Source organism: Dermacentor albipictus, chromosome 5, assembly GCF_038994185.2.
Source record: "Dermacentor albipictus isolate Rhodes 1998 colony chromosome 5, USDA_Dalb.pri_finalv2, whole genome shotgun sequence".
Lineage (NCBI taxonomy): Eukaryota > Metazoa > Arthropoda > Arachnida > Ixodida > Ixodidae > Dermacentor > Dermacentor albipictus.
In genome coordinates, this window is record NC_091825.1 from 133,298,536 (window position 1) to 133,324,189 (window position 25,654).

The 25,654-nt window shown below is 47.7% G+C and overlaps 1 protein-coding gene and 1 non-coding gene across 5 annotated transcripts in view; one reads left to right on the forward strand and one right to left on the reverse strand.

The window, feature by feature from the left end:
• LOC139060106 (platelet binding protein GspB-like) overlaps positions 1–25,654 on the forward strand; it is a 210,595-nt gene that overhangs the window by 151,867 nt on the left and 33,074 nt on the right. For all 4 annotated transcript variants that reach the window (XM_070538936.1, XM_070538935.1, XM_070538933.1 and 1 more), the window contains one exon: positions 23,687–23,814. In XM_070538936.1, the coding sequence (XP_070395037.1) occupies positions 23,687–23,814 (128 nt within the window). The remainder of the gene's footprint in view (positions 1–23,686; positions 23,815–25,654) is intronic.
• TRNAS-GGA (transfer RNA serine (anticodon GGA)) lies at positions 17,092–17,166 on the reverse strand. The gene has a single exon. It is a non-coding gene; the product is annotated as a tRNA-Ser (tRNA).

The following is a 25,654-nucleotide window of genomic DNA, read 5'->3' on the forward strand; positions in this document are numbered from 1 at the left end:
TGGTTCCTGAAGGAATCCGAATTATCAAGCGCCCAACATGGAGCGGGAATGGAATCATGGATCAGTCGGGACAGATGGAGTGATAATGGGAGCTCGAGATTCCGGAAAGGAGGTGGAATGGCATGAGAACATAGTCCTGAAACACTAAATGTCGATTTGAAGCGCGTCTACAGAGCGGGTAAATTTGAACATTAGACTACATTACACTTTACCAATCAATTTATAAAATTTTACACAATACCGTCTGAGTATCTACGTATAGTTTAATACATCTGCCCACGTAATTATAAACAAGAAAGTACGTTACTCATTCTACAGTTCTGAATACCCGGATACGTTTCTGTGCCAAATGTTTAAGTGCATTTAAAGATAGCAAATTTTAGTTGTCGAGAATGGTTCGGTTTAGCAAGAGCGTGCTTGATCTACGGCGCACGGATGGAGATAAAAAACGATGTCACAAGCTGTTGTACCCTACGTGAGTCCACGGTGACTTGTTACGCGCGCCAGGTTTTTTTCGCAACGCTGTCGAATATCTAGAAGGCGCAACAGGAGGCCGTAAGAGAGGTGCGCTGGAAAAAATTGCACCAGTCGTCAAAGTGACAGAATAATGGCGTGTACGCGAGGAAACAGTAGTAAGTCACATTATCTGTAAATGTAGTGAAGGCTTCAAAATTATGTTTTTTGTTACTGTGCATGCAGTGGAGGGCTAGTATAGTGAACAGCTACGGAGAAAGCGTTTCATTTACTGGAGTAGGAGAAGTGGAATGAATCAGCTCAGCCACCCACTCCAGGACGGGGAATGGTCCCGACTCACGCCATTATGAGGAGTTAAAAAGGAGTGGAATTGCGCGGATCTCCACTCTCCGGAATGGAGTGGGAATGCAACTCAAGGCCTCACTCCGCAACTCTGGTGCTTTTTTTCATTCGTAGCTACGTCGTTCGAACGCTTGTGACTGCTAGTGAACATTCCTTTGCGAGTGTATACGTACGCTGACTGTCTTTTTAGCACTTCTCATATCTTTCTTTTTTCTCATCTATCCTTCCCTCTTTCTCCTTCCCCAAGTGTAGGGCAGCCAACCGGGCACGTCCTTGGTTAAGCTCCATGTCTTTACCTCTTCTTTGCTCTCTCTCTCTTACGGCTACATCGCATTGCCGGGTGCCTGAGCGCGTGTTTTGGAATGCGCTGACGAGTGAGAACTGGTACCGCTTACGTGACACCAAGCGCTCCCTGCGGTGACCACCCATCCCTTCCACCGCACGCTTATCCGAAAGAGTGCCCGGTAATGCGCAACACGCTACATGCCATAAACGAGCCGCAACATTATTCTCTTGTAGACATCCTTCCTGTGTCGCAAAGCTCGTCATCACGTGCTCGTTTGCTCACGGGGCGCTCATCGCCACTGGCTCGCGCTTCGTTCATGCGTACCGCTTCCGTTCATGCGTTCATGCGTAACTGTATCTCGTTATTGCGACCGTATAGGCATTTATTATCTTTTTCATGCTTTGCGGCTTTGTCAGGGTGACATCTGTAATGGTCTGATCGTACATCTCAGAGCCCATAAGCGCCGCGCCAATAACCATTGCGTTATATACGGGGGACGGGGGGGAGGGGGAGGCGTGCTACGTAAGTACAGTGCGGCCATAGACGTCTCAGTACGCGCTGTATCGCAGCGCGGCTTGTTTTGAATATGTGACGCCTACTGCAGAATAACTATTTCAAATATCATAAATACAACTTGTGGATGTTGGGCTGCGTCGAGTTACGTATTAAAATTGTGCACGTTTGTGTTGCCGTTATGCGACGTACCATGTTTTCGGTGGCGAGCGCAAGTCGTGCACTGTGGGGCCACGGGTTGTAGCTATAGGCGTCTCACTTGGCTCGGTTAGTGTTATATAGGGTCTGACCTGCGACCCCTTCCATGTAATAAATTACATCATATTTTGGAACATAGAAAGTATCAGACCTAACGTCACATCGAATTACGTGATGCATGTCTGTATCTTTTCTTCATCTATCAGGCACTATATTTTTGGCCGGGTATGCCAGTATTGGGAGAAGTCTCTAGCCTTCGTTGCGTTGCTGGCAACGCATGGAACTATGGGTAACGTGCTCGTGTAAGAGCAACCGACCCCGCCTGGAGAGTCGAAGAACTTGCATTTTTTGGTGGTAGAGTTCGCTCGGCATCCTGCATTTCATTGAAAGCGAAATTCAATCTTCGTTTCATTTCGGAACTAGGTTTACCAACCGTGTTGTGTAAATATCCTGAGTCCCAAGTCCACTCGAGATGACCAAATGTCTAGACTCTTTTTGAATAACAATACCTAAACCAAACTTCTTTCTTTCTTTCTTTCTTTCTTTCTTTCTTTCTTTCTTTCTTTCTTTCTTTCTTTCTTTCTTTCTTTCTTTCTTTCTTTCTTTCTTTCTTTCTTTCTTTCTTTCTTTCTTTTTGTAATGCCTGACACATCGGTTGCACATTCTTTTCCTCTGTGTTCTGTTGTATTATCTTAAACACGGACACGATCTTGTTTTTGCCTTGGTTCTAGTTCTATGGTAGGCCCTAATCGTTCGCAACAACTGCATATGTACCGGTAGCATGTTGGCGAGGTAACTGCCGTACTTGTAAATCACGACGTGCTAGGACAACAACAACAACGACAAAAAAAAACGTTTCTGCAGCATTGTTGGACTTACAGTTAGGCGGCTCCTGGCACTGACAGGGTAGGTCGTGCCACCAGATTTCATGTGTGGTTACTACATCGGCAGAAAATGCTTCTCGCCATTTGCGAGGACGCAGACACCGGACGAACGGGAAGATCAAAGAACTTCGCAATTCTCGCAGTCTCTGCTGCGCTCTCCTTTAAAGACGCAGCCAGTGTTTTCTACGCTATGCAATTGCCAAGCATGGCCGAGTGAGTCGAGAGGCTGCGCTCTCACTCTAAAGGCAGCTGACGCGCCTAGGAACCCGCGCTGGCGCCCACTTTAAGGGGTCAATCAGGCGTTCACAGTGTGAGGTCATTGGGGTCCTGGTCCGTGACGGGTGCAAGAACATGTAGAAATTGGTCAGTGCAGCTAGCTTACCGGCCAATAGCCATGGCCAAAGTGAGGCGTGAAACAGAAAGCAAAGAAAGAAAGAAAGAAAGAAAGAAAGAAAGAAAGAAACAAACAAACAAAAACACTCTAATGGGTCTTCTTGGTGGAAGAGAAAGCACGGTCACTCCCTTCTAAAGCGCGATCGAGGGCTGTCTGTTTTAGAAAAAGCCCATTCGGTGCTTTCTAAAGGCGCGATTTCGGCCCCTGCTTTCACATTAGCGCAAGTCGCTATAAGGGAGAGAACGACTTTGGGAGCTGATAAACAACAACAAAGCCAAAGCCGGACGAGGGTAGAAGCACTGCGCCAATGAAAGCGAGCGAAACCTGATGGAGCCGAGTACAGAAGTGCACGCCGGAAACTTTGGTGTCACGTTCCCGCCATCTATGTTTCCAGTTTTAGTCGGCTTCCCGCAGCGCTGGGCTGTTCCCCTGCCTGCTTTCGTTATACGGCACCCATTTTTACTGCTTTGCTCCGTCCACGCGGAGGGCGCAAACAACTAAGCTACGGTGGTGACCGTAGTGCGTACCCTTGCTTGAAGGAAAAGAAGAAAGGGAGAAAAAAATGTGCTGTGGGATTGTGTTGTTACGCAAGCGAGGGAAAGGCTACAGTAATGTTATTGGCCCGGAGCTAAGGCGAAGCTAAATATATATGGTCGCACTCCATCGGGGCCTAATAAGACAGTGGCATTCACTCTGCTAGGCCGAGTTGGAGACACTGCGGTCGTGAGTGTCCATCCTTGCTCTCAGGCATGTTCGTAGCTAACTTCGGCCTCGTTCTTTCGGCCAGTGAGAGTTCGCCTTTTTCGTCTTCTTCTTTTTAGGTGACAAGCATCTGCACTGCTATTTCTGTCTGCTGGCGGATCAATGGTGTTATCGATGTGGGAGACGTCTTTTCCTGTATTCCGTCGCGCTATCATGGGTGTGTCGTGTTCTCGAAGTTCTTCGTGGATACGACAGGAATCGTCCTACGGCATACGAGCGGTGCATTAGTTGGTTTAACTTCTCTCGAAACTTCGACGACCTTGCTAGGTAGTGAATAGCTTTGCCAAGGAACGTTGCACAAGCAAATGTTGTTAACTATAGGTGAGCGAAACGAGTTTAATTCGTTTCATTAGACTCTCGGTACACTGACCTTTAATTGTGATGTACATTTTTGTTATGCAAAATTGATGAATGAGTTAAATTAGCGCACGTCCTCAGCTCCGGGAAACAAGAACCTGCGTGAGAATTTAGGAAAATTACTGCACGTTTGTGACAAATTGAAATTTTTTCAAGTTTACATTCTTAATGAGAGCAGCATTCCGGGCAAGTTGGTTATCCATTGCTTAAATGATATTGCGCGACATAAAAACGACGCGGACGTGAAAGAAGACGACACACCAAGCGCAAACTTTCAACTAAGCTTATTGTGCCACTGCGTCATTGACGCAGTGGCACAATAAACTTAGTTGAAAGTTTCGTTAAAAGTTTTCCTCTCTTGGGGAGAGAGAGAGAGGCAAAGAAAGGCAGGGAGGTTAACCAGACGCACATTCGGTTTGCTACCCTGCACTGGAGGAAGGGCATAATAGGACGAAAAGAGGGAGAAATATGGCTGAGAGAGCGTTCACTCATTGCGAGCTTTGTGAAAAGAAAGCGGAAGTCAGCAGGACGCGCATTCACTAAACCAAATTCGTCTTAGCGCACAGAACTGGCTGTAGCAACAAGCAAGTGCCACGCGCGATCGACGAGAAAAGGAAGCCTTGCGGCCCCTCATTTCAATTCCTTTGTTTTTTTTGTTTTTTGTTATTGTTTTTTGTCGTTTAGTAACATCGCGCAAATCTCCTTGTGCCATTGTATACGAACTTAATTTAGGCTTTCTATTTTCACCACGTTATCTGAACAGGCCGCAGCGGGAATTACTGGTTTCTATCCTAAGTGGGCGTGCTGGAAGACTTGTCGTTAGGCACACAGACTCACGTCACAGGCGCTACTGCGTATATCTGCGTTCCTCCGCCATCGAAATGCCGTGCCATAAAACTGCGGTTCTGTCCCTTGATAGCGAACTTTCTCGTCGTAGTCAGCGTGTTTGTCTTGGCGAGTCACTGCAGACCTTGTTCTCACGTGTCCTTGTGCTCATGCGAGGTATTAGAAAACAATTTTCCACAATCGAGCATCGCGTGAGCGTGTCTTAACAAATGTAACGTCTCCGTAGAAACCGCTTCTTTTTTTGGAAAGCTCGTACTCGGATATATATTACGCACGAAAATTGCTCTGCGGTAAAGAGAAAGGACATGTGGGCGTTGCCTTCGGATTTCTTGCAGATTATTTATCTTTTTTTTTTTCGTAAAGGTCAAAGCCTGCCGCGCAATCAAGTGTCCCGCGATTTCGAGTTATAAGGCCGATAAAGGAAAAGTCCAACGCTAAGAAGGTATCGATCCTTGATCGTGTTTTCGACCTGGCCACACGGTATCTCGTGTTCCACGAAACGTTTCCCCGAAAGTCGCAGTGACGCCGTCGCGCGGCGTTTTGGGCTTCTAGCGGTCATTTGCACGTCATTAGCGTCGGGGCGTCTTTATTGACGCCAGGTGTCACCGCAATGCGTTCGCGCGGCCGAACTCTTTCCAAGGGGCGCTGCGTTGCGATAGCTTTCTGAAGGTATCCCGTTCGCAATCAGGTCGGCCTCAATTAGGAAGTGTGAAACGGACGCCGAAGGTCGGCAATCAACGCCCTTCTTCTGGAAAATACCCGAGTGCAATCGCTACCACTGAAGCGAGCTCGACCTTATCGCGGGGTAGCTGGAACGCCGACGACGTGTTCCAAAATGCTCATCTTTAGGAAGAGGCTGCTGACTGAACAGTTGTTTTTGTACCTGTTGTTTAAATCCTCCAGATGAATCATCGTACCTCACCCCCCCCCCCCCCCCCAAACCCCCCTTTATCCCTCCATTTTTGTATTTGCACTATTATGAATAATGAAGTAAAAGAAAACATAACTGATGATTTGTTGACAAAGGACATTTGCTAGATTTACATTGGAATTCCCTCTGTATTGGTACTAATTACAACGAAGTTTTCACATGAACGGGCTTTGGCAATAATTATTGTTTAGCATTGCCATTGACCTTATTGTAACACGTAGGTGGAAAAGGGTGCCCGTACTGGCTCATCAGAACAAAAGTTTCGTAGGTGAGAATAAAAAAAAATCATCCTCGCCTCGGACTCTGGTAACACCGGCGCTGGTAATGCCACCAGCGTACCGAGGTAGCAGCTCAACCAACAGAGTTGACCATGAGGTTAGCGGGTGGAAGGGCAGAGGGAATGAACAGCTCGAAAGCGCTGTAAACATCGACTAATAAAATGATTTCGTCAAAAGTCATGGAAGGTGGAGCTATATGTCAGCGTCCTTTTCGTATTCACGAAGCCGCATGGTGTAACGGTATTTTCTGCTTTTCTTTTGTTATTTCCCCTTGGTTATTTATTAGCATGACACCCCACCCCTGCTATTGCCGTGACTGCCCTCTAGGCAGGACGCATATCGGAAGAAAATAATCTTACGGTGTACAGCACTTGGTGTTGAGCGCCAAAGGGATACTGACCGGCAATCCATTGAGCGTGTTCAAAAGCCTAACCGTTTTCTGTAACACAGTCGACGCGTTTGATGTGCTTTTCGGAACGACCAGTTGACGCGCCTTATTGGCATCGCGTGTTTATTCTGCTATCGCCACTCGGGCATCTTCGCACCTCCTGTTGTCCCAGTACAGGTGTTCCGGGTTTTGCTGGTCGTGCTCTCTGACGAGAATTCAAGGGATGGTTTGTGATTAGTAAAGGGGTTTGGAACTATTCGAGCTTTTCTTATACGAATCGAAAAGGATCGTTGTTGTTTGATTCGTATTCGATTAAATAATTCGCTATTCATAGTGGTCGTACATTCGTTTGTGTTCGAATATGAAGGATAACAGCACTTATTGGATTCTGCAGTGAGGAAGACAGATGCAAGTGTCAACTGCTCTGAATGATCCGTCTGCAGGGAAACCACGAATGCTGTGAGTTTCGGAGCTGTTGCATCCAGTAGTTAACTTCTGCTCAACAGCTTTCAGTCATCCTTTTGAATAAGAATGCCTAGCTTTTAGGAAGCTCACGATCATAATTGTAATAAGGATGCCCCGAATTTACGCGGCTTACGATCATACTTGTTCTTTCGGTTTAAGATGAATAATTTATTGTGTGCGCAATCTCATCATTTTTGCATCCCATTTAAATGATGTGCGCGACGTTATAATAACTCTCTTTTTCTCCTTCAACGAAAAGAGCACCGTATGTGCATCTCGTGACACACATATACAATGACTCCAGAAAATGACATGCCATGCAAATTTTTTGTCATGTAAATCGTTTTGTAAGCTTCATGTATCTTCTCCAAAAGCCATGGGCCATGGTTCGCATTTCCAAACCAACAGCCCAGACTCATGCCATTATCTTGCTAGTCAAACCAAGAATAGTCGCACGATAACTATACAGTCTTTGTCGGACTTCCGTTCATTGTAGTCTGCATGCTGCTGGTAGAAATCTATTCAACTTTCTGGACTGTTAGAGGAGCCATCGAATATCATCGAATATCTCTGGTCGTATACACTTCGAAAAGACGACTTTCGCGATGATTCACTGCTGACATTAACGTTTAAATGAGGTTGTTCTGCTACAACAATTGCTGCTGCTGTATCTCCAATGACCTCAGAATAGCTGACCGCACATCAAACGGAGCTTGCTTAAAGCTAGGACATGTCTGAAGCCGCGTCAACACAAGTTAGCTGTAGTGGTGTGGTGATGTGGTAAGCCGGCCAAAGGGCAAGCTGACGGAGCGGGCATAACATCCAGGGCGCGCAACGCCGCAGAAGGTACGAGGCGTCTTCCGTTAACGAGGACGGAAGAAAGACTGCACTTATTTCAACAGGGAGGAAGGGAACACGGCGGGTGACACTTACAACGTTGGGCGCAGCTCGGTGCTAGTGATCGGAGCACTTCGACACCTAAAGTGAGCATATAATCTTAGCCGAGTGAGGGTGCTGGTAGGTTTACTTTTGCTGGACCTTTGTCGAGAAGTCCCTCGGACAAAATGGAGGCTTCAGCCAGGTTAATGGCGAGGAGCTCACCTGTGGATATGCGTTGAGGAAGGTCAAGGGCACATTCGTTTTGGGCCTAGCATTTCTTGGAAACCGAGCGGCAACCACTGTCTTCAACAAAGAATGTCACCCACATCACGGCCTCTATTGTCCGCTGCGCCAAAATATGTTATGTTACTGTGCATAATGACACAGAACAAATATTGTGCACGTCATCCACGTCCTCTGTCAGTGTGCCACTGTAATAAGTGATGTTAATAACAGCCGCCTTCTTATCTCACTGTGTTTCTTTGCGACACGGACTCCGCATGCCCTTTACATTCCTGTTAGCTTAGAAACGCGAAAATTTTCCGCATTCGAAGGAAATTTTTCACGAATACTAGTACTCGACTTCAAAATTGCGCTAATCGAACACCCCCAGTGATCGCAGATACTCGTCAAGGTAGGGGTCACAGGTGCACGGGCCGAACGCTGGACTACAACTGGGTCCGTGTCCACAAAGCTTGTGTCACGTGACAGACGCCCGCTGCTGACCGGCTGCGCGGCGATTTACACGTGGGGCGAGCTCCCGGATCCCCGCGGCCTGAGTGAAAAAACTGTCTCATGCCTACTGCGTCACGTGAGAACGAGATCAGGTGCGGCTTGCACGAACATTAATAACAACGAAAATAACAACGAATTCAAGAACGCGTTCTTAAGTGTTCCATAGACGACGCGTGGTCCGCACAATTCGTTGTTATTTTCGTTACTAAATGTTCGTGCGAGCCGCTCCTGGTCTTTACTAAAAGAAAAAAAAAACGCGATACAAAGAGACAGCAAATGTAGCCAGGGATTCTCAGAAAAGGCAAAACCGTGTAAGATGTTTACCTGACGCAACTAATCGGTATTAATCTGGGAGCACAGTGGCTGTTGCGCACGAGGTCGGCAGCCACTAGAGACGGTTGCGGCTTTGTCCTCGCAATTAGGCGCGCCACCGTCGTACTGGTCGGATTTTAAGGCGTGTTACGTAAGCACGTGGAATTTGAAAGAGGCTTGCATAAAACCAGATATTAGTTCTGGCAACGCTTTCCGGGACAGAGCTTTCGATCGTTAGTCAACAAATGACATCAACTCTATGCCAGTAACTATAGCAGCAGCGGTAGCGTCGATCGCTAAGGAGAATAAAAATTTTTTTTTTCGCAAGTGCCGCTTAGGAATCGTCGGCAGACAAATAACAAAAAAAAACTAGAAAAAAGCGCGGCGCGAAAATTTTCTGTAGTAACTCTTTGTCGCGAGGCCCCCAAAGCGCACAGCAAGTCGCGCATCACAACACCGAACCCTTTCACCTCGTCGAATCAATCAATCAATCAATCAATCAATCAATCAATCAATCAATCAATCAATCAATCAATCAATCAATCAATCAATCAATCAATCAATCAATCAATAAAAAATTCAGTTGCATTTAAACAATTCAAAGAATGCGTACAAAACTAGTTGAACCAATAGCCTATGTAGCGAGTAGCTGGCCCAATACACAAAAATGCATATACAGGTCAACCAAGTACATATTTGCTTAATGAGTAAGAACATTATTTACATGAACTAAATACTTGTTCTTTTTTTTCAAGGAAGAGTTATTACGTTTGCCTAACAAGAAGTAGCGTTTACAGACAAGATCATAATGTCTGGTAACTTTTATTTCCACAGGCGCAGTGTTCCAAGTTATAGCGCGCCAAAGAACTCTAATAATTCGTTTTCACTTCTAATTTCCTCCACGACCAGCGCTACAATTGCGACATTTCGATTAAGGAAAACGTGCCCGTCATCGTTTGCAAATCGTTCACGTTCGGAACTTTCGCGATGGAAACGCTTGGCTCCAACGAAGCATATTATCTCAGGTTGCACGGTAAACGCCGCTGCGCAACTCTTTCTCCGGAGATAAATTCATTTCGCGAGGGAGCGTTATACTTACCGGTCCGTGACAACACAACGCTTGCGGGAAGCGGTGCTTCTGCTGCACTGGGTAATGAGAACACCGCATTTCAATGTCAAGCGTTGTTGCGCAACGCTTTACCCGATTATTCCGTCGAGCCGGCTATGGTTATTAATTTTTTTCGCTTGGTTGTGTGCGCACCGGACATTTCTCGAATGTTAGGCAAGCGCAAGGAGAACAATCATCGGGGGGAAAAAGAAAAGGACTTCCGCAAAACGAATTCCCAGGTCACGTGTTTTTCGAGAAACCGCGGTATTGCATGCGGGTTAGCATGCTTTCCATTACTTTTCGGCGGTCGAATTACGCAACCTAATTGCTGAGCGGCGCTGGGACTGTCTTTTGTTCTGCAATCATTACGGTTGACATTCGCGACTCGTTTGCAGCGGTCGGGTAACGTCGACAAATTCGCCCTAATATATCTTAAGAGCTCTAACTATATAGTAACGGGTATAACCGCGGTTCTTAAGGCGGTGATGTTCCGTACCACCATCAAAAATGGCGCCGTAGGTGGCGTTGCAGCTTGCGGTTGGTTCACTTCGATGTCAGAGTACATTTTGATAGCTTACCTGAATAAAGAAGCCGTCTGTTTTCTCATGGTTCGTCAGCGGAATTCACTGCCCCTTTCCTATAGCGAAAGACGGTGCGTTTCGAATATAGAATCTCGCACGATAGCGCCAAGGTCCCTCAATGTGAAATTTTCTTTGTTGTAGCGTGCGCGTCCCCTTAAGAATAGTCTCATGAATCACACTCAACGCCGCGTTATTATGGGCCGATGCCTAGGTGAAGCGACCGTGCTCTAGCGACACCTGCCAAAAACCAAGATACAGTGGCAATTTCGTGCGGTGCTCTGTAGCGTGGAAGGAAGCTCACCATGAACGTTTATATAGGAGGCCCATCGCGTATTCGTGTCACCTTGCCTTAGCGGGAGCCTTGTACGACGTAAGCCTTCGCACCCGGCTGCTTTGCGCGGCTCGTGTTCTCGCCTTAGGTGACTACGTGACTCTCGTTTGCTTCCCGTATTTTTCTTTCTTTTTATTCCCTTTGATTTGCAGCAACACGTCTTGCACTATGTTCGGATTTCGAGCTCACCTGTCCGCGCAAGACGTGTTGCTGCAAATCAAGGAAAAAGTCATCGACAAGCTGGACACGCACAGCAAAAGAGCCATCCTCGCACTTGACGTGAAAGGGGCTTTCGACAACGTGTCACACGAAGCCATACTGCAGCACCTCAACGTATATAACTGCGGTGAAAAAGTATATAATTACATCAAAGCTTTTCTGAAAGAACGTACAGCCACAGTGGGGATAGGCAACTTACGCTCTGAGAAATTCGACATACCGCGAAAGGGAACGCCACAAGGCTCCGTCATTTCGCCGATGCTATTCAATCTGGCGATGAGCACACTACCCAAGCAACTGAAGCAAATAGAAGGGATTGGTCACGCAATATATGCTGACGACCTCACCATCTGGACTACGGGAGGGTCGACAGGTCAACAGCAAGACGCTCTGCAAGAAGCGGTTGACACTACGGAAAAGTACCTGGAAGCATGTGGACTGACGTGCGCACCTGAAAAATCGGAGCTCTTGGTGCTAAGGAAACGCACAAGAGGCCGACAACCGCAGCAGATACCAGACCCGGTAGTAAAGGTGGGAGGCATCATGATTCCGCAGGTTACGACGCTCCGCATCCTCGGACTCCTGATTCAAAAGGACGGGGCCGGGGGAGCAGAGTTGGAAAAAATTCAAAGAACACTGCAACAAATAACCCACCTTATCAAAAGAGTGACGAGCAAAAGCCACGGACTCAAGGAAGAAGACTGCACGAAAATGATACAAGCGCTGCTCACGAGCATCGTCACGTACGGGACCCCATACGTTGACATGAAGAACAGTCAACGAGACAAAGTAAACGCCCTCATCAGAAAATCATACAAAATTGCCTTGGGTCTGTCCCCCTCCACGTCCACAGCGAAATTACTCAAAATGGGAGTCCACAACACGTGGGAAGAGCTCGTGGAGGCGCACAACGTCAACCAACTGGAGAGACTAAAGCTGACAAGGACGGGAAGAGCCCTGCTGCAAGATCTGGGCTACCAAGTCGAGGATGAAAGGCACCTACCTCAGCGTATCCCACACGAGATCAGAGACAAGCTACACATATGTACCATTCCCAGAAACATGCATCCCGAGTACGACAAGGAAAGGAGACAGGCGAGAACACAGGCGCTCAAGCGCATACTCGAACGCACCAACAGCAAAGAAGAAAACGTTAGATATACAGATGCAGCTGCGTACAGTACCAACGACCGATTCGCAATCAGCGTGGTCGACGAGAAGGGCGAACAACTTACAGCCACATCCATACGTGCCAAGGACGCGAGCACAGCGGAAGAGGTGGGCATAGCCCTGGCCATCGCAACGTGCAAGAAGGCCATGGTTACCGTGGTGACGGACTCACAAGAAGCATGCCGAAGGTATATGAACGGAAGGATTGGAAAGGCAGCGCTTCAGGTCTTGAACACCACCAAGATAGAAGCAGCACAAATCCTCTGGACACCGGGGCACGAGTCTCTCACGGGGAACCAGGCGGCGCACGCCGCGGCTCGAGATCATGCACGCCGAGCCATCTCCGACGCGCAGAGAACGCGTACCGACGACTGTGAAGAGGATGAAGAACGCATATCCAAGAAGTACTCGGATATCTTGGCGCACTACAGGAAGCAGAGGCGTCGCTACCCGCCCGCGCATAAGACGATGAGTAGGGACCAAGCGGTAACCTGGAGAAGACTACAGGCTGGAACGTACCCACACGGAACACTGCTGCACGCCATGTACCCGGGCATCTACGGGCGAGACTGCAAGTTCTGCCCGCCGGACACGCCGAACACCTTGCGCCATATGGTGCTGGAGTGCAGAAATAACCGCGAAGTACCACCGTCATCATCGCCACCAAGCGATAACAACCAGGAAGAAGCGGATATGGAGGAAGAATCGAAAGACCAGTGGGAGGCTCTGCTGGTGACGCAAGACCTTGACAGCCAGCTGCGGTTGGTGAACAGGGCTCGGGCGGCGGCAGCGAGCCATGGCTACCTGGACTGAGGAGGCCACCCACCTTTGGGCTCAAGAAGCCTGGTCTCAAAATAAAGTTTATTTCTCTCTCTCTCTTTTATTCCCTTTGTTCCGGCCCTTATTGCCCGTCTCCGCCTAAGTCGAGAATGCTGGTCTTGCTGCACTTCATCGCCATCCCTCATCATCAGCCAGCGCGTTCATAGCGTGATTCTTCGCGGACGGGCGTCGGTTGCGACGATAAAGATGGATCTCTCAGTCATGAACGTCATTACGCGACGCGCGGCGAACGATTCAAAGCAGGGCCTTCTATTTAGGGAAGTTTTTTCGGAGTCTAAGCGCTTGCATAGAGCAACGAAGACGGGCGAAAATCGGGGAAGCAATCATCGTCCATTTTCCGTTGTCAGTAACGGGAAATGACTGATGTGCGGTACGTGCTCTAGCACTGGGGCAACTCGCTCGATAGGAATGGATCACTCACTCACTCACTCACTCACTCACTCACTCACTCACTCACTCACTCACTCACTCACTCACTCACTCACTCACTCACTCACTCACTCACTCACTCACTCACTCACTCACTCACTCACTCACTCCGTCGGCCTGTCAGTCAGGTAATAAAATTGTGAACCAATTTCTGTACGGCATTGATGACATTTGTTTTTGTGCGCACCAAAGCATCGTATTAATGCGTTATCGTATTAATACGTATTAATGAGTTATGAGCGTATTAATCCGCAGTACGACTGGGTGGCGCAGCGTGTCCAGAAATGAGCGCGAAAGAGGGGCCCGGCTTCCCGCATGACGCGTTTCTCAGCGCTCGCATGCAACGGCACGCCGTGCGTCTCAGAGGCCACGCGCGGACTTCGAGGCGGCCCCGCTAGATGGCGCCGATTGTTCTTTGGGAAGCGCGAAAGAGCAGCCCCGCTGAAGTGGGCGCCTCATACATTACACGCATTGACATTGGCTGTACGTTGTGTCGCTACAGTGATACAGTGTTAAGCGCACTACCGTCAGCAGTCATCGCGAGATGGGTTCTGCCGTATGTTATTTTCGGAGGGGCATATAACCGGTTAGGTACATGCAACGTTTTCCGACTGGACGCTTACTAAACATGTCTTTGATTTTTTTCTTTGTGGTTCGTGTCTATAGTAAGAAAAGGAAAACAGCTTACTCACCAGTGTCGGTGGCTCCTGTATGCAGCCGCTTTAGGGGATCGTGGTTCGAAATTACGCGAGCATACCGGTCAAATTTTCGTAGTTACTCATTGGCGTTACCAGTAGCTCCATTCACTCTATCATCCGTTCACCCTTTTACTACTTACGTCTTAACTCCATACGTTTTCCTTTTTAAGAGATAACTTATGGGAAAAAATATTTGAGGCTTTACTTCGCGCGTAGCACATGATGGTTCAGGTACGTTAGCGAGTGACAGGGCTTTAGATGGACGCTGTTCCGTGTTCACGGGTAGGGGAATAACGCACGCCGAAAACGAAGACATCGTGTCGTGTAACGGGTGAGGCTGAGTAATCCAACCGGACCCCGGGGTCTGTTTGTCCGGGCGCTAACACGAGTGTCCCGATCGATCTGGTGGGTGCGGTGGGGGTGCGCGAAGGTGCAGCCCGGTGGATTTGTCGTTTCGCCCAGCCGTGTGCGCACGGGGGGGCTGCGAGATTAGCACGTGCGTTCCGCGGTGCTTGGAGGGCTATAGAGTGACCCATCTGCGAGCAGGCGGAGGGAACTGGTTGGGGATGCGCAGACGCGTTCCCGGAGTGTATGGCGTGCAAACGATTCTTTATTTCTTTATTTATTTATTTGAACATACTATCAGCCCTTTACAGGGCCAAGATAGGAATGAGTACAATAACGTATTACATACTGTACTACAACAAACACTAAACACACAGCAGTGCATATGATCAGGTAAACACAAACAATATTAAGAACAATTCGTGACCCTTAGTGCAGCAGCTTGTGGTACTTAGTACAGCACTATAGGCTAACAAAAACTGAAATCACCAGCAAACTAGGAAGAGTATTCTTGAAGTTGGGACCGAAACTGCTCGCAGTCTCTCGCGCTTATCATTCTCTCCGGCAGTTTATTCCATTCTCTCGCAGTTTGCAAAAAGAAAGAATATTTAAAACATGAAACACGCGAGAACGATGCATTCGCTTTCGTTCGCGCGATTCTTGGCGAGGCAGAAATAAGGGAATGCTTGACGATCTCCCTCTCTTTACGCATTTCGTTGCAGAGACATGGCCGGTCTGCGTGTGCGGCACTGGAGAGAAAGAGAGAGGGAGACAAAAACGTAATTGGCATCTGGAGAGTTCAGCCTAGCGACGGGCTTCACACGCACACAGAGACACACATGCGCGCGCGTTTTTTCTAGCGTGAAAGTGTTTTTCGTAGCATGAAAGATGCCCGTAAATGCACGCAAGATCGCCGCGCGACTGGCCTCTGGATGCATTTTGCATGCCTTGATGGGCTTCTTTCACTTTCGGAAAAACACTTTCATGTAGCACGTATTCAGCAACAGAAAGCTGCATCGAGAGTTTTTCATGTTGCTGTACAATTTTCTCATTGGAACTTTTAGTCTACTTATAATACTTGAGAAGTCGGTTAATCAATTAGGACTAATCATGTAATTAGGCAGAATAAAAAAATAATTTGGGTATCTCCAAGCGACCGCAAACAGCACTGTAGCTTGGCTCTGTCCAGGTACGTGGCATTCCCATGTTTTTAAACTCTGGCTAAGGTTAGCTGGGACACCCTGTATACAGTGTTCCATTAATCAGTTTTGTATCGTTTATATTAGCTTTGTATCGGTTTCGCGGGGTTGAATAAGAACACTGTCTCCTAATGCCAAATAAGCGTCTCTTTATCATTTTGTTGTTGTTGTTTGACTTCATGTCACAAATGCAGCGTCTTGTTTTCGCTACACATAATTTTACGAAGAGGTGGATTTTGTGAGGATAGGTCCCGATATTCTATCAAGTTATGTGTGTTTGCGACCACTAGAAACTCATTACCTTGCAAAATATTGCAGATAATTAATGAAGGTATCATAATCAACTGATTATTCAGCAATTATTGAGGAAACTATTCAATGTGGGAGTTGAGGACCCAAAGTCGCATTATTAACTCAACAAAAACTTCTTCTCTAAAAAAAATCGTCTTAGATGTTAGAGCCTGCAGTACTTTGCACTGAAGGCGGCCTAATACGGCAGTACCGAAAAAAATATGAAATAGTGCACGAGTGATGTTGATCTCTCTATCCTCTCCATTGCGAGTGCAGACCAACAATAGCGCAAGCTTTTTCTGGCACGGGCTTCATGGTGGCCTTATCATTTTCTGCACGGTGACGCCGGAAATACACGCGGAGCGTGCTCTATTCTGTTTCCAATCTTGTGTCGGTACCGCAGCTCGGATGATCACGTTTGCCAATAGCAGCAAATAAAGAAAGGCTCTATGGATCAGAATGAAGATAACTCGTAATTGCCGTAGCACTGGCGCCCGCGCAGCTGGCAGGCAGGTGGCGTTTTCTGAAAGGTTGGGGATATCAGCGTCACTGACACGCTACTCAATGTTCGTTTGGGTTCAGGGCTGCTCACAGCTGCACATCGTAGTACCTACGACGATTTATCTGAGGTTGTTGGGAAACATATGACTTTCGGGTTTCAATTTTGCAAATGCAATATTGCCCCTAATATCGACGTAGTAGTTCTGCGGAAACCCGCAAGGTGGAGAGAAGTAATGAATAAAGGGAAAATCAGACATCCACCCGATCGTAGCAATTGCTACAAAGGAAACCCATACGGGTTCCTCGAAAGAAGAGCCTCAAGTTGAAGAAAAATTCGTCCTGGTCCGGGACTCGAACCCGGGACCACCGCCTTTCCGGGGCAGCCGCTCTACCATCTGAGCTAACCAGGCGGCTAGCAGATGGCAGGGCGAAGTCGAATTTGTCGACAACACGATTACCACCAGCCCGGATTCCGAATCTGCAAGATGCAGAATTTATCCTGCGAGCGCCCAAATTCTCCCTTGACAAGTCAACATGCTGAGCCGTCAGGCAGCGGTGAACCCGTATGGGTTTCCTTTGTAGCAATTGCTACGATCGGGTGGATGTCTGATTTTCCCTTTATTCATTGCCCCTAATATCGCTCATTGAAGCTTTACTAAAATATTTTTATTACTTGTGAGCTATATTTTCCACGATGCCGCATCTGCATTGACTGGCAAGCCTTACAGTCTGACAGCAGATGTGCAATTGCGCTTATCACAATATCAGATTTCGTTCTCGGGCGGTTGCAGCCAGGTCTATATCGGCGAAACTGGCCAGTTAACACGATAAATTCAGGGAGCACCAGCGTGACGTCAGAAGTGAAGATATTGCTTCTAGTGCGCTTGCTGAGCATGCACATACGTCCGGACATCACATTGATTGGGACTACGCGGCAATTTTAGCCAAAGAACGAAATGTGACAACGCGGCTTCTTCTTGAGTCATCCTTCATCCAATCGACAACCGGGACCATGAACCGAGTAGCAGGGGAGCATGCTAATCATCTACAATCAGTTATTACGTCACAAACTTAGGCTTTAATATGCCACTCTTCGTCTTGTCCGCCTCATTGTGAGCAAAGAATGCGTACGGGTTCCAAAGCGTCTTTCTTTTCGTTTGACTTGGTCAGTGACTGCAAACCTTTCTCACTTCAATTATCTGACCATACGAATTTTCATGGAAACTTTAACTTATCGAGAGGTTTCTCAAGATTCTCTACAACTTTGCGTGTCACACTTGGGGTCGGCAGCCAATACTTAAAAAGTTGATTAATTAAACGTTACTAATCCGTTAGTTAAGGGGAAAATAAAAAAAATGCCTGAGTAACTCTAGGGCAGTGCCAACATTATGCATTCGGTTCAACTCACGTCCGGCGAGCCTTTCATTTTTAAAGCTTTGTCTCAAGGTATGTAGGACAACCTGTATGTGGAACAACCTGCAAAGAAGCCAGCGTTCAGCGATACTTTCTTTATTTAATTCGCATACCCCAAAGCCCCTTGACAGGCATTACATAGGGCAGGCAGGCAGGCAGGCAATGAACTTTATTCAGGTGCTGAGGAGTGACGCCGAAACCCCCTTACGACCAAGGAGGTTGGCGAAAAAGTTTTTCTTTAACCCCCTTGCTTACGACGGAGGAGCCGCTTCGGGCCACTCCCACATCGGGACTGGCAGGCCGTGCCTAACTGTCGCGCCGCGGGCCTTCTGGGCGGCCCGTAGCTGATCGGCGAGGTTGGAGCTCTTGAGCGCCTCTTCCCATTCTTCTTCCGCGGTGAGATAACGAGAAGCTGAAAAAAAAATGCAATGAATGAAGACTATACATAGCCACCGCAAGTGAGCTACGCACGCACGCATGGACACCTGATTTGCACGTTGAAAGTGCCACGTAGAGTTTGTCGCCTGCGAGAAGGTTTACTGTGCACCAACTCTCCTTTTGGGAAACGTAAAGCTACACAAAGTAACATAGCTCAATAACTCTGAAGTTTTTTCTGCCGTCTTCTGAAGCACACAGCGCTGTGACTTTCGAAACTTATTTGTAAATTGGAAACTATGGTGCATGAAGAGACAAAAAAAACGTTATTAAAGATAGAGTTCTTCTTAACCCAGTGTTTAATGTTGGATCCGGAAGCTTACAATGCGCTTGATTCCCGCATTAGTCTGCTGTTTTCTTCTGAGATTTTTATCGTGATCTTCACGCGGGGCCAGTGCTCTGAGCCAGTTTTGTGGCTACGGATTAGGTGTTCCGTAATTACTGATGAAACATCCCCCGACGTGAGCTTTGGACTGGTCAATATTTTCTATCTTCCTCTGGCAGTGCACATTGGGACAACGAACGTGCGACGTCGACTGCAGGCATAACGATCCGAGCAAGCAAAATTTTTATTAACTTCGGTAATAAATCATGGATGCATTTAGTGTTCACACTGGCTCCTTTGAGTACTGCGAACCTTCTGTCAGAAAAAAACAACAAAAAGTATTTGTTCGGCGGACGTCGGTACCGCCATGTTCAAACCATCTATATAGATGAAGCCATAAATTGTGAACTGGACAGTTTGCCGAAAGTAAGTAATAAATTAGCCCTCCAACGAGTTTGTGAGTGCTATCTTGAAAAAAATAAAAGGCGAGAACCCTGAACAAACGCGATACGGGTGGTTGGATGAAGAGAACAGAAAGGGCGATCATGCAGAAAATGACACAACATACTATTTATATAGAAGGGGAAATGCTCACACTTTCTGAAACACCTCCTCTTCGCACTTTTCACCGCCACTTTCCTGGACTGAAATTTTGTTTATTGTATTTATTTTTCCTGCAACAGAAATGTTCCTTCTCTCTCGACGATCGCGTTGCACGGCGAAAGCATATTTCCTCGAAATACGTGCGTTAGTTGAACGCATTTTCCCTCCACGTTCGTCTGCACGACGTATACGCACCACCCAATTTTTTTTTTCGTATTTCTTTGCGGTTGTCTCCCCGCGCTTCTTAGGGGTGTGTTAGACGCGTGGGCTTTCGTCCTGCGACGCTGAACATTGACCGCGCTATTTATTTCTATCTCTCCTTTTTTTTTCTCGCTCTTTTTCTTTTCATCCCACTTCCCAATTTCCCGCACCTAGCTAGCCCGCACTCAATTTCTTCATCCCGCCATACTTTCGCCTCCGCGCGTCTTATCGAACTGATCAATCCCCACAGCACGTCGGAGACGGCAAACGCGCCATGCGGAGACGGACACAGATCACGCCGCGCCTGTCTACGCTCGAGCCGCCCATCGCCGCAAGCCGCACCGCACGCGTGCGGCGGGCGCGCGAGAGATTGCACGTATCGTACACCTGTGCACAAATTTCGGTTCACAATGTGTAAGGCGTACACTGTGTACACATTGTAAGCGGTAATTTGTGCACAAGTGCGGGAATGCGTGCAATTTCCCGCGCGACCGCACGCGTGCGGTGCGGCTTGCGGCGATGGGCGGCTCGAGCGTAGACAGGCCGCTGGCAGTCATGCACCGCCTTCCGCCGGGAAACCTGTTCAAGGTCGAAAGCTAGGCTACGTGGTGGTTATTCATGCAAGGGGGCATTGCACTAGCGCGTGATAAAGGACACGGACAGGAACACGAAAGAAAGCCACACCGTACGCTATACATCAAGAGCCAATTGATGTCTAGCGTACGGTGTGTCTTTTCGTGTGCCTGTCCGCGTCCTTCTTCATGCGCTAGTGCGATGTCCCCTCGCACGGAAAACCTGTTACTCCTTCCCGCTGGCCGGCCGGAGGATTCACGGCGAAGCGCCGCCGGAGGTGATCTGAGACGGCGAAGCACGGGCTCGCAATGGTGGCACGCTCGACTAGGAAGCGGCGAGAGCGATTCGCAGGCGGCCCCTCTTTTGTTTCGTGTCGGAGCGCGACCGGCCACCTTGGCGAGACCGCGCATTTTTCTCGGGCCTCGCCGCGAAAGTGAGCGCGCCGCGGTTTCTCGGCTCGGACCGCGCCTGCTTCTGACCTGCTGTTCATTTGCCGAACGTGCGGGCCAAGTAACTCCGAAAGCCTTTATAATTTTTTCGCTCGAAGTGATGCCATGTATTTATGTATTAACACTTAATACGTCCTTCCTTTCCTTTCTCTCTCTGTCTACGTTCCTGTCTCATTACCTGCCCCTTACCCTTACCCAGTGTAGTAGTAGTAGTAGTAGTAGTAGTAGTAGGAGTAGTAGTAGTAGTAGTAGTAGTAGTAGTAGTAGTAGTAGTAGTGGTAGTAGTAATAATAATAATAATAATAATAATAATAATAATAATAATAATAATAATAATAATAATAATGTTTATTTCCAGCACCCATTGTCGAGGCAGCAGCGAAACCGACATAGAGTACATCGCAATACATCAAAATGTAGAGTAGCAAACGGTATTTCCCATTCTTGTTAACCTCCCCGCCTTTCCTTTTTTATCAGTCTCCCCAGTATGTGTTGTGTATTTATTTAATTATGTTGTATTTTTCGATTGATCTGTGTTTTATCTCAGAATTGACCGTTGCGTTGCTGTTTTCTTTGTTTCCTATATTGACTGTCTAGGAGCGTTTACGAAATTTGCTTTCTTGCTAGAACGTATTTCATGTCACCTCATCTTATCATCCTACGATTGTCGAAGTATCTATCTATTGTTTGCGGAGAGGCGGGCGACACAACAGTTGCCAACATTTGCAATTTCATGCGCGCACTCGCTAACTCACGCCTGGGAGAAGTAGCTACGCCCACTGTGCATCGGCATGAAGACGGACTCACTGGTTTATTGTTCTATACTTTGTTATTAGTGACCAGAAGGGGATGGGAGAGGTGGGGCATTATAAGCTGTGCAAAAGGAGGAGGAGTAGAGCAGACTGAATTGGTGGAGTCTTGACTGCGAACATGACGGATGCATCAGCTTACTTTATGGAGATGACTTTTTACTCTTTCTATTACCGCTTTTTCTTATCCTCAGTGTATGGTAGCAAACTGGATGCTCGTTTGGTTGACCTGCCTGCCTTTCCTTTGCTTGCTGTCTCTTTTTCTTTCATTGGTGTAGATGTCGTGTTGACTGTTTTGTAGGGTAGGTGCATTGATTTTCTTATATGTTTTCATCTATAAGTGCTATGTCAAAACGAGATTGAAAAGCGAGGAAATATAACTGAAGAACCAGGCGTAATATATTGAAGCGAAACGTTTCTAGAATAAGATAAAAAATTTATAGTAAATGCGAATCCTAACGAAGCCAATAGAATCTGCTCTCCGAGTGCAACAATGTCACTGTGTGGTTTCTCTTACTTTCGCTTCTGACATTTGCACCGCTTTTTTCGGGCATTCTCAAGTCAGGGAAGAGTAAATACCGGCTATGTGCCCAGGTTCGATCATCTACTTAAACAGAGGTAGCAGTAATTATTCAACTACCGCATAATAATGAATGTGGGAATTTAGAAAACACACACAGAAAAAGGAAAGTCTGAATGAGATACATGGATGAACAGCTCCGCGATCACCCTGCACACGATGTTTTAAGAGAGGTCATCTTAAAGAACATTTCCAGTGTGTTAATGTGTAAATAAATGTCTATGTCATACGCTGGAGTAGATCGGATTTGCAAGTCGTCTTGTAAAGCGATGAACCGCGACCCACGAACAACAACAACAACAACAACAACAACAACAACAACAACAACAACAACAACAACAACAACAACAACAACAACAACAACAACAACAACAACAACAAGGACGACGAGGACGACGACGACGACGACAACAACAACGACAACAACAACAACAACAAAGCAAACGCATGTACACACGTATACGCGTGCTTGCACGTAGCTATACACCACACAATATAACAGCAAAAAAAAAAACACACACCAGATTGCAGTGAGGTTCCTTCGGCTGTGTTGTACTTGCTACGCTGATTGAAGCCTTTCAAGGTGCAACGCTCCTCCATTCTGCCGCCATTGCACGAACACGTCTGTGCGTGCGTCTATTTACCAGTTCGCGTTCGCTCCTCCCGCGGGTCCCACGCCAGCTGAAAACAAAAATATTTAAATAGTTCCTTTTACGAATGTCTGTTTTCGACTCCGGAACGACGCCGAGCGGCCCTTTGAATGCCACATGGGCCATTTCCAAATGTACCTCTCTCCGGCTCTTTCGAAATGGCGGGCAATGGCGAAAGCGAGGAGTACTCCCCTCGGAGATAGCTGCGTTTGCAAGTTGTCGTTTGAACGAAAAATTCCGGAGCGAGGGCAAAGCAGCCACCATAGCGGGGGCATCAAGGGAATCTGTACGGACGCCGGAACGGAAACATTCGTTCGCGCGGCAAAAAAAAGTAATAATAAAGAAAATAAAGAAAAAAACGCATGTTGATTTCTGCGGTACAGCCCGAGTTCGCGGAAAGTGCTCGTGGACAGTAAACGTTTGTAAAGGCGTCCTTTGCTGAAACGGGTCCGGATGAAAGGAACGACCCGACTGCAAGCATGTAATCAGAATCCGGCACTCCGTCTCGTTAGTGTTCATTTCGGACGTGTGCTACGGTCGACCTGAGCGCGTTCATTTTTTATCCTAAACTGTTGCGATTCCTGCCGTAGATATCTTGCATAAGAGCGTGTCGTGATGAGATTGTGAAGTTGTGTCGTAATGAAATTGTGAAATTTTTCTTACGCAGGCAACCTTAAATCCCTTCGGAGTGATAGAGTGGCACGACAGTTCATTCGATGGGGGCAATTTGGAGAGACCCTTGCGTACTTTGATTTAGCTGCGCTTTAATGCCATCATCATAATATAATCATAATTTAATGCCGTCATCATAATCGTCAAATCGTCATGCCGTAGTGAACCGCAGCTTTACTTACGGCACTCTTTTTTTTTCTGCTTCGTCCACACTGCGCAGGCGTGGACACCCGAATGCGCTTCAGCCTGGAGCCGGGGCGCGGCGAATCGGGCTTCGCCCAGTGGATGGACGCCACGAAAATCGTCGTCCGGCTACCCGACGGCATTCCGGCAGAGTTCCGAAAGAAGGTGAGTCTCGTGCCGATCATCTGCTATACCTGGCGCCGACCTGTGACGGACGCCGCGTGCCAGTGACGGTAATGTGGAAAGTTGGGCTAGTTGGGGAATAATCACCATACCTTGCTGGTGAAGCAGCGCACTGACACGGACACGGATAAGACACACAAGAAGCGAGTGTCGTCTTTTCTTGTGCGTCTTCACTGTGTCCGTGTCAGCGCGCTGCTTCACCAGCAGGGTGTGATGTTCAAGTGACAAGCATACTGCGCCAGAAGTGTTTGCACGTGCGAGCAACTGCGTTGACACGCGAGACGCAAAAGTTTCGAGCTCGTGTGACCTACAACCGTGCTGTTTCCTCTGGCACAAGTGAGCTTTCCTTGCTGCGAAGCCTACTGGTTTGCTGCTCTAGGCAACAGTGTGGTGTTGTCTCGAACGAAATGGGTTGCTGCAGAGAGTTTTCTCAACCCGAATTGGCTGCAACAGGTGTGTTATTGGAGATACTTGTACACGGGGCCGGCCAGGTCCTATCAAGTAGAAACTATCTTTAGGAGGAAAGGTTCGGACCGGGTAAAAACAAGTGGCGCCAACCGTCGGATGCGTAAAGAGACGGCGCCCAGATGGCTGCACAAGAGGAAGCGACAGTATTGCTGCGCGTATACGTAAGTTTAACGACTGAGAAATCCTCACGTGTATCACTTTGTATCCGCCGTCACGATTTCAAAAAAGTGTAAGATTACATTGAATAAAGCATATACTATAACATGGCCGCCTTCCTCCTTCTCGCTTTCTTTATGCACTTCATTTAATAAACATAATGTTTCATCTTGTCGAACCGCGTCATAGTGCAACAGTGCGCTTGATAGCGCGTTTAGTAACAAGAATACTCGTCAGAGCGTGCGCGCGCGAATTCGCCTGCGACGCCAGTGTTTCACGTCATGTTGGGGGCGCCGTTTATAGCCGTCCACACGGTTAAAGCTAGGCGAGCTGAGTATAGGCGACGATAAAACTGCACCCCCTTCGTGAATGCTCTCGAGTTTGTTGAGTTGGCGATCGCGTGTAACGCCGCTCTTTCCGGCGTTCAGCAAAGCTGACGCTATACATCTGGGCGCTTCCGGGGGGCTCAATGAACTTCCCGGCCGCCTCGCAAACCGCGCTCGTAAAAACAAACCAACGACAACAGCAAAGAAAAAGAAAGTTAGTTCCGGGCTGCTGAACGAAGAACCGTGGGCCACGCTCTGAGATCGAGGACAAGCTCTGGAGTTGCCGCGATTACCCCTGTATAATGAGCACGTCCTTGCGGTGCGAAACGCGATGCCTCGCAAAATTTTTCCCGGCTGGGTAAAGAAGTAGCATGTGCCTACCAGGCCCAACCGACGCTTTAAGCTCGTAATTACTGGTGTTTCCTCGCATTTCCTCGCATCCCTCGCATTGCGGGTAGTTGTTGTGGGTTACGTTATTGGTGGCAGCAAATGAGCGTTTAATTTCTCTCAAAGTGCCACGAGCAAATAGTGGCGATGATGAGGATTCATTAAGCCGCACATTTAGACACCTTCGCGAGTTTCTAAGCATCGTTGAGCGTTTCAATTGTCTAGACGTGCCTACTAGCACGAGCGAAGAGTGGTAAGGGAGAAGTAATTATGAGGCATTCAAATCGTCCGCGCAATGTGGTCGTTTCGTGTGTGTTTCCACCAGATGCCACCACACATAACTTCCAATTCTTTAGCATCATTTCCTTATTCGAAAGCACTGCGCAAATAATGGTTGAAGTAGGGCACATCTACGTGCCTAATAACCGTGTGTCGTCCAAACTCAGCGCTTTCTGGTGGCATGCCGCGAACTTGCTCTTGGAGCC